Source organism: Perna viridis, chromosome 10 (assembly GCF_037379345.1).
Source record: "Perna viridis isolate PV_CMFRI_1.1 ecotype Kerala chromosome 10, ASM3737934v1, whole genome shotgun sequence".
NCBI lineage: Eukaryota > Metazoa > Mollusca > Bivalvia > Mytilida > Mytilidae > Perna > Perna viridis.
In genome coordinates, this window is record NC_142454.1 from 19,646,929 (window position 1) to 19,667,110 (window position 20,182).

General features: G+C 31.8%; 1 protein-coding gene across 8 annotated transcripts in view; it reads left to right on the top strand.

The window, feature by feature from the left end:
* Positions 1–20,182, top strand: part of LOC148604857 (cGMP-dependent 3',5'-cyclic phosphodiesterase-like) — an 86,191-nt gene that overhangs the window by 23,953 nt on the left and 42,056 nt on the right. For all 8 annotated transcript variants that reach the window (XM_088549938.1, XM_088549935.1, XM_088549936.1 and 5 more), the window contains 4 exons: positions 3,822–3,945; positions 13,570–13,622; positions 14,449–14,523; positions 17,979–18,020. In XM_088549938.1, the coding sequence (XP_088406064.1) occupies positions 3,822–3,945; positions 13,570–13,622; positions 14,449–14,523; positions 17,979–18,020 (294 nt within the window). The remainder of the gene's footprint in view (positions 1–3,821; positions 3,946–13,569; positions 13,623–14,448; positions 14,524–17,978; positions 18,021–20,182) is intronic.

Here is a 20,182-nt window from a genome sequence, read left to right on the forward strand (position 1 = left end):
AGACTGCTTCATTAAATGTAATTGAAATGATGAACAGGGTTTAAAAAAATTGAGGATAAGCATTTCATGTTCTTAATGGCGGCTATTTATTTATTTTTGAATTACGGCATCTCATATTTCTTATCTATCTTTTGTCATTACCTATCAGAAAAGGAATTTCTGACTATAATAGAATGCAGTGTGATCATTTATAGAAGATGATTGGATTTGTGTACAAATTATTGATCAGTTATCATAAAAGAAAATATTTGACAGCTTGTGTTATAGATTCTGTCGGAATGATAGATGTTAGATGGAGATTGCTTATTTCTCTTGCAAGATACATTGTATAGTGTGTAGATTGTTGTACTGCTGATTGTGTTCCCATTTAGTTGCATTTATATCTACTTAAAGACCTAATTTTGAAATGCATTGATAAGTATTAGAAGATCTTTCATTGTAAAAATCAGACAGGAAGTGATTCATGCATAGCAAAAACCCACCAAATCTACTAACATTTCTAATTCAAGAACAATTACAGACCACTTAAGGAGGTAGACCTTGGGTAAGGGACACGACTTCTACAAATCAATGAAACATTGGTATTCAGCATTTTACATCAATCTCATGTAAGCATCAAAGTAACTTGGATTGATTTCATTTTGTTTCAAATGAAAACTTGAAAAGCATTGGTGAAATTGAATTTGATACAAACATATCGCTGATTTCAAGAGTTATGTTCCTTACCCTAGGTCTACCTCCTTAGCCAGTCTTCATTGTTCTTTCAGTTGTTGCAACTGTTAAGATAAAAGTTGTATAGATCGTGTATGAAAATGGCTTTGCAAGACTTATCATTCTTGATTTTGTTTGATTACATGTAGGTTGAATTCAGTGGGAGATGGATTATTCATTTTCTCAGAATCTGAATGCATTAATTACTATTGTTATATAAAAATATAGCATAGGAAGGCCAAAAAATTATTGTTCAATGGGTTTTTATTCATCATTTACCACAATAACTGTCTAGTCCTTAGTTTCAGTATAAAACCTGTATTCAACCTTCATCTTCATGTTGTGATTTTATCTTCTGCTCAATCTCATACTCCAGTAATCATACTGTCCTTTTTGCATTACTTATTCACAATTGAATGTAAAGGCATCTGTGAAAAAAAAAACAAAAAACAAAAACAAAATCAATGCTAGGTTTATAAAAATATATTGCAAGTTCAAGCAGTTTAATCAAGTATTGAGTGGACCCAGATTTCCTGAATATTATCCACATTAACTGTAATTTGCAAATCAAATTCCAATGAAAGGTTTCCAATTTATTATAGGTTGAAAATGGTAGAGTGATCAAGAGCAGCTTGGAATTAGATTAACATTTCTGATTGTAGAATTTTCATTATAACCATGCACCTTGATGTTGGAAAAAAGTTATTTGTTGTATGTAAAATAAAATTAACATTCCTGCAGAATCTATTGATTCCTTGCTGTATCTGCTCTCTGTCAATATTTTGATTTAAATTATAACATTTCAAAGACAGGAAATCAATGCTATTCAGAGATTGAGTGCTTTAGACATTTAAAACTAACTTCTGAAGTTCACTTTTATTGCCACTGTTACCAGAGGCTTCTGCAGAGAGATGGTAGAGATCATTCTTTGATTTGATCTTTCTTGTAAATGCAGTCACTGTCTGTGTAATTTGAAATTGTTTTGTAATCACTGAGATTTAAATTTCTTAGCATGTTTAAAGGCACATGTTGTAGCTTTCTGTATTGGTTGTTATGTTACCTTGCTTCATTTAATTGCTTTTTCATTTAGTCCCTTTGAAATTTGATTGTCAAAACTGTCAATATCAATAAAGCCAGATGTTTGCCTTAGTTTTGTTAGGTTTATTTAATTTATCATTTGTCAAAGTTTAAGAAAACCCTTAACTGTCTAATATTATATAATACTTCAAGCTATTCTGGTTTCTCGGAAATATTTTCATTTACAAATAGTATAGCCCTTGAAAGTGAAAAAATCTATCTAATTTCAATCCATTAAATTAAAAACGTCTTGGTATAGTTTGTGATACAAGAAATACTAAAGAAAAAAACAAATGTTTATTATCTATATATTATAATGACATTGATTATACTTATGTTTTTATTTCCTTTTCTAACCAGTTAGAATGTATATAGATTATAACATCAATTTGTCCATTTATCTCACTTTTACTTCTAGTATTTTGGTTTCTAGTTACAGCAAATCTCAACCAAATTTCATTAACTTTTGAAAATATCTGTGAATTACAAAATGCAGTTCAAGGTTCCATAATAATTACTTTTTTGCAATAGTGAAGCCATAGACATTTTTCACAGAGGAATTCAAAAAAAAAAACCAAAAAACCCCAAAAAACGTGATGTTGGGGATGGTTCTCTGTTTATTTCAGTAGGAATATAACAAAATTTGTGAACTTTTCATATTCCTTCATAATGCAATTTTTTTTGTATCATGTAAAACACCTAGGGTAACATTGTATGTAAACTAGCATGATAGATTAGTCATAAGGTGAATGACCAATGTATTTTACGTCATTAAAGAGGCATGAGTAAAATAATTACTGGTATCCTTATTACAAGTTGAAGGCAAAAGGCCAAGTACTGGCAAAGGTGAATTATTGTACATTTGTTTTAACACTACTGATACTTAGCCTAAAGCCTGGACTTGTGTAGTTCAGTATGTATAAACCTGCTGGGAATTATTTGTTAATCTTGGCCTGTGAATAATGAATTTTAAGACCATGCTAGTTAGTGAAGATGGCTATTCCTGATGTATATCTATAGTAGAACGTCATGATGTGATGACCAATTATTTCTGATTTTCCTTGTACAATATGGCTTGATCAGATAGGACATATTAAGAATGAAATTTCTATACTGGCCATTAATGGGCTTGCATCTTTTTTATCCCTACTTATTGCTTTGCAGGAGTACATAGTTGTTCTTAGCTGTCACTGAGTTGTGATCCATCACTTTGTTTTACTGTAAAAAATATTGCCTTGTTATGAGTAATTATGAATCTTTGATTCTTTGATGTGAATTAACAGCATACATCTTATTTCTAATTAAACAGATTTGATTTAGCTGATAGAAATAATGGAAGTATTGCACTAAGGAATTACAAATGTTCTGAATTATTTAGTTTCTCTCTGGCTCTGGGATTTAATGCATTATGATATTGCTGTTCATTTTATGATTTATTGATGGAAATCAGCCCAATTAAAAATTCATGTTTGATCTGAAGTTCTAACATTTACCACAGTGATGAACTAGGCTACTATTGAAGTTAATATTAGCCTCGAGAGAAAGCCTGTGATCTTGTTTATATTGCTGTCATTGGAAAAATTTCTTTCCGGAATAAAAATCCAATGATTCAGTCAGGAAAAGATCTTGTCTATACAATTGTGCATCATGTAAAATAGTAAAATGTCACAGCTCTTTTTGTATTTGCTTCAGAATTAGATTAAACAGTTTATTGGAGTGCTATTGCTTCTGTGAAATTCCTATAATGACAATCTTAGCTTTGAAAGTTAATTATTTTTAGCAAGGAATAAAATATTGGAAATTTTTCTGTGCCACTTTCACTGTCAAGTCAAGTGTTTCCAACTTATATTCTTTTATAGATAAAGTGTAGTGTGGATACAACCTCCAAGTAAATGTAGTATGGGAAGATATTGTGTTAAGTATTCTGTATAGAAATACTATACATTATAGTGTGTAAAGAGTGACACCTTCATTGTGATATGTGAATCTTGCCATATAACCTGTCAATTATGATGCATTCTTGTTTATCCCAGATTGTAGGGTGTTATAGACGATTGTGTAAATGTCACACAAGGACACTGGAACAGAATTCCACGGCAAGCTCTCCTGTTCCAGTACAAACTTCTTCACTAAAAGAGGCTATAATACAACTTTGTGGTAAGTTTCAAGTACTATGATGTAATTGAGCTTAATCATTGATATTCTTTTTTGCTTTTGTCAATCATTGTCATTAAAATAATATTGATAAAAGCTATCTAGAAACTTCTTAGAAGTTTATAGGGTTATATTATGCAAGTAAAAAATATCAAGTGTGATTGGCGGGTCACATTTGTACACCAGTCGATATATTTTATTTACTATTATGAATGTAATTTGATGTTAAAAAGGGAAGTTGTGTGGAAGAGTCATCATTAATAAGTATTTTAGAAGTGCAGTATGATAAGAAAGCTGTCGATCGTTCTATGGAAATTCAAATGAGAGCTCCAGATATCTGGTTAAATAAACAATGATTTATAAGTGAAATAATTATAAAAAATCTAGTAAATGTCGTCAGTTGGGCAGGTTGATCAGGCGAATTGGGAAAATATTTTCATAACATTTTTTCTCAGCAACCCTCAAGATATTTGGTTTGCAACTTCGGTATGGGGTCCCATATCATAGGATGCAATTTCAGGTCTGTCACACTTCTTTCAATTAACTCGACCATTTCTATCTGACCCTTTTTTTTTTCATGTTAAAAAGTATGTTAATATTGTCTAGATGAACAGTTGCCAATTTTCACTTGAAATTCAAAGCAGGTAATAATTTTTCATTTTGCATTCGTTGAGATAAATACCAAATGTAAATTCTTAGGGCTATTCTAGGAAAAAGTGTATGGGAGGGTTGGACAGCACTTTTTTTTATACCCCTCCAGGCATAGAAAATTAAATATTCATAACAAAGTATTTCTAAAGAAATACCCCCATCCATACGATTTTTAAAAGATGCTGTAACCCCCGTATACATTTTTTTTCTGGAAAATTTAGCAAAGTACAAGTCATCTATAGCTGGTCATAGGAAGATGATTTTTATTTGAAAGTTAAGGTTACTTATTGTATGCAAACTCAGAATGAGTTGTAGGAAAATGGAATGATTTCCAGTTTTTAAGCTTTACAGATAGACCAGCAGTTGATCTCACACTTTCTTGATTTCTTCCTGTCTGTTCTTGTCCGTTAGATTACATAACGAGTAATATCTATCTAAAATGATGCTCATGTATCAAATGGTTCTGTTAGAAATTTCTATAATTTTGTACTTTGTTCTGTTGTTTCATTTTATCTATTGTCATCATCTTCATTATCTTTGTATTGTATCATCAAGTCAGTTAGAGCAATTAGCAATTAATTGGAAAACTGTTTCCATGATAAGGTGCAGCTTCCTTTACATATGAACTGTAATAGATAAAGTACAACATTCCAGAAAGAAAAAAAAAGTCGCATCAACATGATGTCAGAAAAAACACATAACTGAAACATCTAAAATGGTGTTCAAAAAGACGGTAAAACATTACTGTGAGACAGCTGTTAGATGCTGAATAAACTAAAACAAAAATATCATTGATTAGTAATAAAATTTGAAGAGCAGATTCGTTTATGTATTCTTGTATGTAAATGACGTCATTACTACAATTTTTGCAGAAATTCTTGAAATTCATTTCTAAATTATTTATAAGATATCTAAGCATATAGCTTAAACAGAAGTACTCTGGTTTTATTACACTATTAAATGGTCTGGGTTGGGAGTTTATATGACCTGCATTTTATTAGGTCATTATATCAGTTTAGATTATTGATGAAAATATCAATTCTGTTCTGAGTGAAACTAAAATATTTGTGCAGGTATTCTCACATAGCAGCAGTTTTCTATCTAATGCATCATTTGCAAGAATAGAAAGTTAAGGTCATCCTTATTCTTTACAAACAATATTTTAATGATTTTTATGTACTTTTTTTTCCCTACTGAAAAGTTTTATTTTGCAAGTGTTCCGAGTTATGCTCGTTGTATCTACATTAAGAGTGTACTGATTAAAATTCACTTTTTGGAATTAATTTTAAATAATCATGGATTCAGGAGGGTCCTCTAAAATGACCCTTTCCCAAAGAAAATTATATAAAAAATCATGCTATATTCTTAAAATTTTTACTTTACCTTCCTAATTTTGACTCCCAAATGGCAAATTTGTTTTGAGAATTTTTTTCCTAAAATAAGGCATTTACCAAAATGCCCAGATTAACCCCTGAAATAGTGTCAAGCATTTAATTTACGGCTTATATGGTACTAGTACTTGATGTATGACTGCTTTTAAAAGTCATTAAAACAAAGGCATCAACTATATTCTTGAAGTACTGTATACCTACTTATTTTTGAAAGCAATGTATTTTGGCTGTTTTCCTGCCAAAGAAAAAAAAACACACAAAAAATAGCCACAGATATCTCTCTACATAGCTAATATCTCTCTGAATTATACAAGTACAGACTTGAGAGAGTGTTAGATTCCAAATTAAATAGCTGTAACATTGGAGTGACATCCTAACATGTGAAGATAAGTATCCTCGGAAGTAAACAGGGCTACATTATACTTCTAGAATGTAACGTTCAGTAGAAAAAGAATGTTTAAGATGAAATGTAACATAACCTAAATACAAAATAGTGAATACTTTCAGAGATCACCAAAAGGTCTAGTTTGAATTCTATTCTGGAGACTGTGGCACCACAGCTAGTTTTGAGTGTGTAAAGTTAGGTTGATATACATTATCTACAAGAATTCTGTTTGGTTTGCCTTAAACACTGTTGAAGTTTACCTTATGTCTGTGAAGAAAAAGTTTTAAGTTTTGCCTAGGTATAATTTGGTCTTTCAGAGCAATAGTATTATGACTTATAAATGATACGTCATAGACAAAATGTCTACTTCATTCGCTATTAAAATAACATATTGCTTGTCAGCCAACCTCTAGAATTATGGGAGTAATTAAGGTGTTGATTATATATTCCTTTGTCTGTTGTTCAATATAAATATGTATGCATTGCAAGTCAAAATTTTACTCAAGGGATTTTTGCTGTGATAAAATATGTCACACAAGCATTTTTTATGGAGCCAAATCTCTATGATTGAATTATGGTTTTTTATACTCTCTGCTTAGTGTTAGGTATATTATATCCATCCATTCATTCATTCCATTGTTTGTCAGTTTGTCAGCAACTTCCTATGTTTTTTTTGTTTTTTTGTTTTTTGTTTTCGTTGCAACTACTGATCTGAGCCACTTGATACTTTATATATGATGGGAATCAGTTTTATTAATTCCTGACTTCTTTACCCGTGCAGGTCTGGGTGTCAAAAGAATAGGCCTGCAGCAGCGCTAAGCTTGTCGTAAAAGGCGACTAAATAATGCTCAGTAACCTAGCCTGTGCCCCAGGTGGTGGAATGGGGTACCCCTGGTGTGTTACATGCTGGGTTTGTCAGGCTATAATACGGAAAACCTGACCGTAAACCGTAGTGGTGCACCGTGTTGAGAAAGATGCCACGTTCCTCGCACGTTAAAGAACCCTGCTGTGGTATTCGATAGGAGTAGGAACCTTTGCACGCCGCCACAGAAGTCTAAATTGCCCGACCCTACCCATCCCTCCCTTTTATCTTGTGGCAATCAAAATTTTTCGACCCTATTATCCTTGTGTCCAATCCCTTTTTTAATTTCATCATCATCATTTCATGTTCATTTTATCATCCCTTTCGTGTTCATTGCCTGAATATAGCTGAAATATTGCTGCTCGGGCGTTCAACTCCAACAATCAATCAATCAGTCCTGACTTCTTTGTTTATATTTTGACCATATGGCTACTGGGGTAGGAAGCAGGGGTATCCTTTAGTGAGTTTTGCTCACAGTTTCTGGGATTATCCTGGGATGGGCTGTTTTCAATTTTAAGGGAAAATGTATTGAAATAGAATGAAACTGGTCATTTGTTTGGCTGGGTCCCTACATAAGGCACCAAAATAAACTGTTTATTTGTCCCTTATGGCAGTATTAAAAGATTTCTGGCCCATTGAAATTTTGCAAGGGCCCATCTTTTTTTCAAATGCCCCATTGAAATCCTGAATATTTCTATAGCTTCGTAAATAAAATGGGCCCTTTGTCCATCTTACGGGTCAATAATTGTCTAAAGCGAGGAAAACCCCTGGAGTTTGACTAGTTTTTCAGACATTAGAATCCTTTGCACAACAAATCCAATAAACAGTCATTTTATAGATAAATATATTTTTCTTAAGAGAGTTGTTGAGTTTGCTTTCCACTTTCCATTGGTAATGTCACTCACAGACAGATTGTAACTAGATTTGTCACCAAAATCAGCTAGCATTAAAGAATATTTGACAAATAAGAATAGATTGAAAAGACATCATTCCATGGAATATTATTACACATACACAAATTCTATTGCCTGCTATATCAGTAAGTTTAGGAAAGGGACATTTTGAGTGAAATTGTTTATTAAGCAGTTAAATTTTAAGAATCTAAATGCAATAGATATATGTCATAACTTGGAAGATCAAGGAAAAATTTGCTTATGAGTATGAGGCAAGTTGAAGGTTGTTTACTAATCTTATAGCAGACCTGTTAAAAAATATTTCTAGTTGGACAATAAATCAGTTGCTTTAGATATATTGTATGAATATTTTCTGATTAAAAAAAAATACTCGTTATAATGAAATGTACAATCTGGAACAAATTATTTGATGCTCTTCCTAATACAGTGTTGTCTGGAGGATCTTTGTAATATTTACCAATTTCTTTGTAATCATTTATCCTATTTCAATTCGTTCATTTAGCAGGTTATTTATAGTACTTAAGAGGCTGTCCATGTGGAAACTAGGCAGTTACTATGATGTAGATGGCACATGGTAAATTTTATCCCACTGAATTTTTTGTTATAATGTAATGTTTAAATCATATGTATGTCCATTAGTGGAAAGATTTTTTTAAATCGATAATGGATGGCTCAGAAAATGATTTTAAAGTTCCCTAAGAAATTAACAAAATTTTGCAAAAGAGTCATCTTCCTTTTTCAATGAATTTCAAAGCTTTCTATGTAATTTATTTCTCTTGAACAATTGCAGTCAATCAAAAACCAACATGGATATATTTGTGATATTGATGAAGATATTTTTAAAACTAAATTTGTCATGTGCCACCAACTGTCTGGTTTTTGCATATACACCCTCTTAACTATAAAAACTGACATTTTAGTATTTACCTTAGTTAATTTATAAACTTTGTGCCCGATTCAAACAAATCTGAGATATGTGTATATATGCCATGGCCACAACCATCTGATGATTACTTTCTGGCAAATAAATGTATTTTTACACAAAATACTGGAAATAAAGTGACAGTATCTTCATTATAAGGTTCTCCTTAATTTAATTAGCTCCACCAAGGACTCTTCCATCCATTGATGAATGATAGTAGTATCTAATGCTTTTCTTGTATCATGGAATAAAGGACAGATTCCATTAGCAGGTTAACATAAGGGTAATGGTATCAAATTCCTTTTCATCACTCAGCTCAGTTAGGTTTGATTATTATGACAACTACTGATAGGAAACCTGTTTCTTCTCTGGTTTAATACCGGTAGAAATGCAACATTTTGTTTGGCATTTTTTCACAAGAACAAGCTGTTTCCATTTCACTTTAGGGTCCAACTTCACAACTAATAAAATGGTTGAATTGATTACTGAGTACTGTAAAGTTCGAAATTTTCATTGCAGTTAAATTTTTTGCTATTTATTGCAGTGACTGACCTGTAATGCGAAAATGAAATGGCTGCATGTGAATATTACTTTGTAGAACATAAAAATTATACACCCCACCCCCCTTCTGCAAAAGAAGTTAAGGAGGGAGGTATTCATATTCCACCCTGCGTGTCTGTCTGTCTGTCCGTCTACAACTCTTTTCTAATCAGCTTGAAGTATTGTTATGAAACTTATGTATTATAACCACATGGAGATGTGCATACTGTCAGGAATTTAAGTTTAGGCAACAATTGTAGAAATGACAGCTGATGGACCTATGTGTTTTGTTTTTTGGTTTTGTTTTTGTTTTTGTTCTTTTTTGTTTTTTTTGTTTTGGAAAATCTTGGTCTACAACTCCTCCTCAGTGAATCACAGGATTGTAATCTATCAACAGAGTGTTAGGTTACCGTAAAGCTGTGTGTATATTGTCAGGAATTGTTTACAGTAAAATTGCAGTCATATTATAGTGTTGGCAACAAACAAAATAAAATAGTACTGATTTCTGTTTGGAGTTGGTTGTTTTAGAATGACACATAATTGTATATCAAAAGTGCTTAGTCTATTCCCCCAAAAAATTAAGTCTTGGTATGAATTGCGTGTGCACATTGGGCTCCAAATGTACAAGATTCAACATGCTGCAGGGGGTATTTGTCCAATTATGGGCAATGTATAGTTAGATTTTAGGAACAAACACCAATTCAAAACTGTGTAAAGGTGGATTGATTGCCAAGACCCTGAAAAATAGGAGACAGCAAGAAGGTTTTTCACTTATAGTATTCAAGATTATCTGTAAAAAAAACGAGAGACCTAGCCTATAGCTAATGATTGTGTTTATGAGATTGTGGAGTGACATATATGCATTTAATTCATGGTCTGCCTTTTTTGTCTAGCCTAGTAAGTCATCTGTTCTTAAGTTGGGTTGAGTCACAACTTTTTATGATGTTACTAATGACAGTCCTATCATCATCAGTCTTCATAAAATTGTTCTTTTTAATGTTTAGTTTTAAATGATGTACTGTAGGAATGTAACCATTCTGCCTGAACAGTGGATTGATTTCAAGTAAGGAATATGGCTTTATATAATGGGTCATATGTTAATTGTATAAAGCCATTTTGGTTGCTGTCAGATATCAATTTCCTGTGCAAATGGGACTATACCTAACACAACTGCATGTACACCTTCATGCTCTTACATTATTATACATATTATGTCATGCCAATTAACTTTCATGCATATCACTAGCAGCCCTTACTCTATGGTCCCCATAGTCGACATTGCTGTCAATTCATTAATTGATCTGTTATTTGGCCTATAGTGTCTTGGTGTTTTTAGCAAAACAACTTTCATTACTATATTTTTATATCATTTAATCTACTAAATCACAGGACGTGACAATTGTACCTTCTTTATGACAAATTGAATAAATTTCCTCTAAATTGGAGAAATCCATTACACAGTGTGTGGAATAATGAAAGGCTGGCATTTAATTATTTACATGTTATATGGTTGGAATAACAACTGGCTGTGAGTGTTATTTACATCAGCCAACCATATACTGATGGCTAGAAAAAATAAGCTACCATTATCTTGCAGTATAAACTATTTTACTGTTTTTTTTTTATCTGCTATCTTCTAAGTAGAACATGTTCACATTCTTCCAGTGTTGACTTGATAGAGGAAAGCCATGTATGCATGGATGAAAATAAAATTTGATTTATTGTTAGTTTAAACCAATAATCATGTCTTCCCTATCCATGCAGAATTGATCAGACTTTTGTTTGCATGAAATCGATGCTACTTGAAATGCCATGGCAATTGTATAAGATATGATTTCGCTTAATGTTATAGTTTAACAGTGGCTTGTAATTGAATCAATTCCCTTAGATGCATGTACTGAGCTTCCAAAAAGGATTTAGTTTGTGGTTTTCTTCTTGAATTAGTTTGATTTTGACATTTTCATCCGAGGCTTTCTTAAGAATGTTACATGCTTCAAGTGACATTTCCCTTGCTTTTTTTTGGGATCTGATGTTTAATACAATTGGTTTTAAAAACATATCAGTTTGATTTAAGATTTATTTTAGGATGATTATAATGAAGAAATACAATTTCCCTGGTCAGGCTTGTGTTTAAATTGCTTTACAAGATTTTTTTTTTTGAAGTATTAGCGATGTCATGTTCACATCTATGGTTATGATCAATCGATTTAAAAGCTGGATGGCTACAATATATTCAGCATTACACTCTTTTCATTGGCTTGGTTGTCATGTGTGTCTTTTAACATAAATTGGTAAAACTTGTGTCCTATCCCTTTTGTAAAGTTAACAAATATTTTTTTTGTAAACTAATATGTGCCTTTATATTATGGTAGTCTTATAAGAATGCTTTCTCAGTAAATATCAAACAACAGCGTCAATTGTTATATAACTTTGGACTTCAATGAGTTTACCAATTCTAAGTATACTGATATTGGATGGATGCACTGACAGACAACATAATAGCAAATACCAATCCATATAAAATTCAGACACTGTCTATGGAAGAGGTCATTCTTGCTGTGGAAAAACCCATTGAACAAACAATGCATTTTTGGTCTGCATATGTTGCATTTTAACATAACTGTAGTCCTTTCTGTATTCAGATCTGTATTTTTAAGAAAACCATATATTCATCTCCCACTAATACCAATTCAAGAATGATAACTCTTGCAAGTGCCAATTTCATTCACAATCTACTGGTATATAAGAGTGCAGCATCTAAATGAAAGACTAAGACTGGTTATGTGGTCTGTAACTGTTTTTAAATAAGAAATAAAAGTAAATTGCTTGGGTTTTTGACATGCATGAATCAACTTCTGTCTGGTTTTTAGATAGACTGCTACTTTAATACTGAAAGTAATTATCTTCATAACTTACGGTCCTGCTGTCTTTTTTTGGGCATGAGTTTATTATAGTATACTATGGTATGCTGTTTGTCTTTAGGATCACCAGAAATGAAATTTGTATTATTTGTGTGTTTTAGGTTTTTAAAAAATTATATTTGTCATGTTTTAATTGACTGTTCTGTGGTTAATACTACAATTTTTACAGTATGCAATTCATCACAGGTATATAAACCTTCTAGATTAATTCATCTATTGTCACAGTGATGCCAGTAAATCCTGAACATTTGGTTACCTGCATAATGACATAATTTGTTGCATGTCTGACTCTGTTACATGGTTCAGAAATTAGGCTTTTTGAATTAAATGCATGAAAATCGGATATGAAATTCTCTAGGCTGTTGTTGGAGAAAGGAAATTGAGATTTTCAAGCCCGTGTCTAAATCAGCTTCTGTTGCTACTTTCATTTCTTTTGATATATTGATCTTCTAGTGTTTGTAATTTGGAATATCCGCTCTGTGTGACGTCAATGAGAGTAAATTCTTAATACAACCAAGACATAATTATAGTTCTTACACATAGGTGATTGTAGATCACCCAACTATTGTTATATGTAGGATAGATAGAAATAAATTGGAAAGGCACCATATTGAGTTACTGTTTTTTGTATTCAATATTTATTAGGTAATTTGTTAAAAATCTATAACAAAAAGTAAGATTAAATAAAGTTGACCCAAAACTCAGAAAAAGAAAACCAGTTTACATGAAAAATTTTCATAATTCCAGTTACTTAAAAAGAAACTAGAAATTCATGAACATAACAGGAAATATTCAAAGTAGGTAATCAAGGTTAAAAATAATAAAATGTTTCTACCTGGTCAAGTGGGCAAGTTATGCTGATAAAACATAAAAAGGTGGCTTTGTGGCAAGCTCTGTTTGAATTTGACTTACCTATCATAAAATTTGTCAGGAGCAGATTGCTTATTTTGACCCCTGTGCAATGTAATTAGAAGCAAGAAAAAACAATCTTAAGTGGACCATTATGAATGATATTTTTACACAACTTTTATATCATTTCAGGAGAATTGTATGACCAAGATGCAGCGGACTTACAAATTAAAGTCCTTAAATTTGTAAGTATTTATGATTTGAACCTATGCAAAGTGTTAAATGAAATTAAAATGATTTAAAATGCTAGGAAACTTATGATATGGTAGAAAAATGCATTGTGGCAAATACATATTTGTGAGAGAAAGTAAAATTTGAATACAGCAAAATTTGTCGAACATCACTCTAACTCTATTAATATACAAACACACTATTGACTGTTGTGACATCATGCTAATTGATACAGAGAAACCTGTCTGAACTTTACCTTGAATAAAGCAGGATGAATTTTCCCAACTAGATTTCTTCTTTAGTCCCCTCATATAGATTTCAATACATTTTGAACCTTAATAAACCCAAATTTTCCTGAACAAAACAATTTATTAAGATCCAAAGAGGCAGAGTTAGAAATAGTAGTCTGCCCGCCAAATATTTATATAGCTGTATATTAAATGTATTGATATTTGAGTGAGTTTCCTACCCTGAAACTTTTCACATCTTCTAAGTAATAGAATGACAATTATATGTAAAAATATATAGACTTAAATTTTGCAAGCTTTTATTTTTGAGATTCCCTGAACTTTATGAATATAGCAAAAATTGAAAGCTCCCATAAATTTTCAACTGAGGGCATGTTCTGAGCTTTGTGAAATTTATCACATGCAAGAAAAAAAGCCATCAAAACTAGAAATATGTACAAGTGTAAAATAATGACCCATTGAAACTGTACTTTACTGGAAAATGGCTCTTTATCAAAACTTTTGTCATAATCACAGATAATCAGAGACTTACATATAATAAGTGAGTAGCATGTTTAGTTCTGTTATTGAAGAAAAAATGATTGTTTTTCAGCTTGAAGATCACACAAGGGCAGAATGTGCCTTTCTGTTGTTGGTGGTACCAGAAACCCATGAACTTTTCTGTCAGGTTTGTTGATAATGATGGTTTAGTTTTCTATTGACTATCCAAGTACGGGTGCTGTTAACAGTGAAATTTCATGGTTTCTGTGATGATCTACATTTGCACAGTTACATACTGTCTTACTGCAAAAATAGCAAAAATTAGAACTGCTGTAAAAATTTCACAGTTCTCAGTAACAAGAAAGATGAAGAAGCTCTTGAGTAATTAAATAGTACTGATACTTTTATTTGTTTTTATCAACTTTTGTGGTTTTACAAAAAAAATATTATGTAATAGTGTTTGAAATATTTTATTTGGCAATTTTAAATTAATGTCCATTTTGGTTTTTACTTTTGTTGTCTGGCAAACCATGAAAACCCTTCAAAATGAAGTACCGGTATTACTTTTTCACATAACTTAAATAAAAAAATCCTCCATTCTGTTTTTTGTACTGTTGTTTTTTGTTTTATTTTTTGCATTAGATTTTTGCACTTACAGGAAGAAAACGTGCTTGACATTTTATAAAAAAAATGGCATGATAAAAGTACAGAATTAAGTAAATTGACTAAATTTGCTTTTATCCCAAACATTGGTTTGTCATCCTGTCAAGTTGATGCACAGTTTTGATTGACATAACTTTTTGAAGTGATTAGGTTTCAGAATACTTCTTCCTCAAATTGTAATGGTATTGCATAATTTCCTTGCGTGATAAATTGAAATTCATGATTGGTGAAATAAGATTCTTTTGTGAAAAGCAGTTACTTGTCTTGAATTATTTTTGAAAGCTAAATTCTGCATTTTTTATGACAATCATTTATGGTACAATGTATTCAATTTGATAAATGATGTAATTTAATAAAATCAAAAACATAAAGAAAATGACTGTAAATTGTCATTCACGAAACTGAAAAATGATATATGATCAGAATTTGATTTATTGATTTTGCAAGTAGAATTGAAATATTTCTCAGATTGTTATAGAAAATTTCATAATACTTTTAACATGAGTTATCTCCCATTTTAAGGGTTATTTTCATATGTAAAACTGAATTGAGCAGGTCAATGTTTTTTTTCTAAAGTCATTTTCCAGATGAATTGCAGATGTAACATTGTATCACAAGTATCAATTTTTTTACTAGTAAATTCATATATTAGGCCCCCAAAAAATAATAGTCTTGTTTCCTGCTACCAGGAAGAAAAAATAGGATGGGTAGGTAGGGAAATTATCTTATTTTTTAAAAACAGTTTACATTGAGTTAATGGGAAAACAATCTAGACTTTAAGATTGCTTGAACAAAAATGGCCATAAAATGTATAGGGTAGGCACAAGAAACTAGGGTAGGAAGAGTAGCTGGATACAGACATAATAATTGCTCTGTCCTTATAGGGAAAAGTATTGATTTTTATATGTTTTTCTTCATTTTTGATGAGAGACAGTACTGGAAGTAGGCAGATAGCTTCTGATTTCTACTAATGGGGTATAACTTGAACACACTTTTTATATCCTGCCACATGAAGTGGCGAGGTGTTATGTGATACCCTCGGAAAAATTGAATGTCCATCCATCTGTCCGATCCCTGATGGTTTACAGATGATAACTGTTTTTATTAAACTTCATGCAGTTTTTAAATACCGTAAAAAAAGTTCTGTTCAATTTTCAGTATAATCCAAAATGTAGTTTTGAACATTTTGCCATGACATGGCTGGGTATCACTTATTGTTCTCTTAATGCCCAGTTTTTTTATCCTGACCTTACAATATTTAACAAAACATTTTCATTAACCTCAAACCTTGTTTAATACATTCAAAATTTACTGTGCAAGTATTGCCATTACAATATTAATATGGTTTCAAGAAATCCAGGAACTTCATGATATATGTATATTTTTATGAAATTTGACTCCAAGCTATCCTCTACAGATTTTGAGTCTCTCCTTAGTACCTGTATTATAGTTCATGAAGTAGTATTTTACATGACATTGTCATAAATTATGGCCAAAAGATAGGGATTGTCAGTAAGTACCATAAGCAGGTCTGCATTGTCATGTTATTGTGAGTTGATTTTTATCAGTGATAATATACACTCCTTGAGACGTTTAGGTTTCCCGCATGCACAATACCTAAATGCACCCTAAATGCTCACCAAACGCACGATAAACAAACGCTTCTATCGTGCGTTTAAACGCACGTTAAACAAATACTCCTATCGTGCATTTAAACGATAGACGAACAGTCAGTGTACGTTTAAATGCATGATAGACGAACGATGAAAATTAATAATAATAACAAATAATGACAAAGATAAAATAGGAAATGGAATGAATGAAAATATATAAATTAATGATAGCAAAAAATATATATAAAAATAATAGTTAAATCAAGGAAATAATCAAAGAACAAAAATAAACGAATGCTTCTATCGTGCATTTAAATGAATGCTCATACCGTGCCTTTAGGTTACAGACCACCAATTCAACCAATGAGCATTTGGAACGTACGCAAAAATAGTCCTACGCAGAAATTACCCCTGTTCCTCATAGTGCTGTGAAAAAAGTTCTCATCTTATTAAAAATATTTAAACAGTTTCTGAAAGGAAAAACATTTCTGTACATTTTATAGGTGCACTTTGCTTCTTGTGATGTGAAACCTAATCTCCATAATGATTTTTAAATATACCGCTATCTTGTGAAAACACTGGGATTTCCCATGCTATTTATAGACCCTTCACTTCCGGTGACCAGTACTGCACTGCAAGTCTGCTAACCCCACATGCCATTCTGAGGATTGTGAGCTGACATATGTAGAATCATGCTGATATATAGTCCTCTGCAGGTTAAAGTTAAGGTAAAGTCCAGAGAAGCCATTGAATATTGTGAAATTAGCATAGAAGCCTATGGGAAGTGGAATTAGTGGTTTTTAGCCTTTAAGCAAACACTTCTATCGTGCGTTGATCATAATTTTAAACGAAAGCAAAATGATGTGTAAATGCATGATAAATGATGCATGAATGCTAAAATGGGTAACGTGAATGTTTCAGGGAGTGTATAAGGGGATATACTCGTGAAATGCAGGTTAAAATTCAATTTTGCTAGATGAAATTATTCTCTCTAGCTAAAATTCATTAATGGTTTGGGGCAGATCCAGGCCCTTTGAAAAGAAGGGGTGCCGGCTGGAGTTCCTTAGAAAAAAGGGGGTGCTAGGACATTATTTACCATTTTTTGTCAATTTTACACAGGAATATAGCAAATTTTCCAATAAAGAAGGGCAAAGTGCCAACCCCCTGCATCCCCCTCTCCCCTGGGAATACTATATATCTTATAAGTTCAGTTCAGAAATAAGCAAAGAAACTTAGATAAAGCGAATGTTAAGTTTCAGTACTTGCTAAACTAAATAAGTGGACAAATTTATCTAATTCAATCCCTGTTCTATATCATACTTTTAGAACAATATACTATACAATATATATGCAAATTACATTGTAGGTTATCAGAGGAAAAATCTTGGAAGAGGAATTGAGATTTCCGGTAAGTCTAAACGTTAAATAATTGTTATGTAATAGATAGCAGTGAGTCTCCAGTAAATCTAGTTTACAAACTAAATTGTTTAGATGGATGTACAAAATCTGTTATTATGGTTGAGCAAGCTGTGTGGTTCTGTATTATCTTGTCAAGATGTAGACCAGAGAAAATGAAGTTAGCTGCTTCTGCCAAAGAATCGATGGAACTAGATCATAAAGGAAGTTGTTATGTAATGCAAAATGATTGATGTACCCTTGAATGCAATTTGGTGGAACATTTTTCTATTACTTGTGTCACACAAATCAAATCTAGATGCTCAGCAGAAGTCATTATTGTTGTAATTCTCAGTTATCAATTTTTGGGTTGAAAAAGCAGGCTTTCATATGGAAAGATAAGTCTTTATGGCGAAGTAATATTGTATTTATCATTCTTACTATGAAATAATCAATGATTCTTTTCATTGCCTTCTATGAAATTGAAGAAAATGAGATGTAGCATAAATATTTAATTCTCAGAATTCATACAAGTGCAGAATTATACAAATAGCCTGCTGGTAAAATAATTAATTACTCACTTTCCTCAAAGTAAATTCTATGATTAAATGTTATTTGTTCCCAAAACTCATGGCTGAACAAAATCTGCAGACATCGTAGTAATTTCTTGGTCTGTTAAACTGTATAGCTCTTTAACTTTTTCCAATATCATCTACATTGATGGTTTTAAGTACCTTTGGGTAAGCAGTACCTGTTAACCCTGCCATATTAGTGGGAGGGGGGACTTTCCACAAAATCAAAGAAAAATTTAGAATCTCTGACAGAAGTATAAGATTTGTGTCAGGTTTTTGGTTAAAATTACTTGTTTTGCTTATATAATTGAATTTTCACACCAAAAAATTTGCTTTTACATTATAATCTCTCACATGAGACAGTCACAATGACCATAGGGGAGATTCTCCCACATGAGACAGTCACAATGACCATGGGGGAGATTCTCCCACATGAGACAGTCACAATGACCATGGGGGAGATTCTCCCACATGAGCTGTTCCAAATGTTAATAGATATGACCAGTAATCTGTGATATGAATGCTTATAAAGACAATAGTACAGAAGTTAGAGTGAAGTATTTTTAAAGAATCTCTTGAAATTTAGCTAACACCAAACTTAATTAATAATGTCATAGTTAGGAAAAATTGGGAGTTATCATCATTGTATCCTCCTGTTTTCAAATAATAATTGATAAATGGTGCATGTTTTATGGTGATTTTTTGTTGCTTTAATCTTATTTTGGATGTTTGTCCACTATTTCTAAGTTGCCTGCTGCGCTTGCAACAAAATACTTGGTTAGGATTGAATGATTTTGCCCTTATGTCAATAGTGTTTGATAATGTTAATCATTATTGTGTTTTTGTGTCGACTTAGTAGTTTTTGTCCCCTTTCGGCAAATGCCGAAATGGACTTAGGTTTGCACTCTGTCCGTCAGTCATTCTTTCAGTCCGTCAGTCACACTTGTTTTTCCGGACTTTTTTTGTAATGCCTCATCCAATTGATTTCATATTTTGTATCATGACAAGTTACAAGTTAAGTTCGAATGACATTATGGTTGAAGATTTTTACAGAAGTTATGGCCCTTGGACATAGAAAATTTCATAAAATTTTATGTTTCTTGGACTTTTTTTTGTAATGCTTCATCCAATTGATTTCATATTTTGGATATAGTCTTATCATGACAAGTTACAAATTAAGTTTGAATGACCTTACGGTTGAATGATTTTTACAGAAGTTGTGTCCCTTGGACATAGAAAATTTCATTAAATTTTATGTTTTCCAGACTTTTCTTTGTAATGTCTCATCCAATTTATTTTATATTTGTTAGCTAGTCTTATCATGACAAGTTACAAATTTAATTAAAATATTATCGCTGCAAAATGGTTTATATGGAACTTATGGCCCTTTGACATAGAAAATTTCATAAAATTTTATGTTTCATCATTTTGACGCAAATTGCTGCTGTTATTCTAGATTTATTTGCCCTTTAATTCATAATAATGAAGTTTTTCAACTTTCCAGGTGATAGAAAGAGAATGTCTATGTAGCTTTCTGTAATGCAAAAATGTTATTATCTACTGTAAAATGAAGCTCAGATTTGATTTTGATGGAATTTTCTTT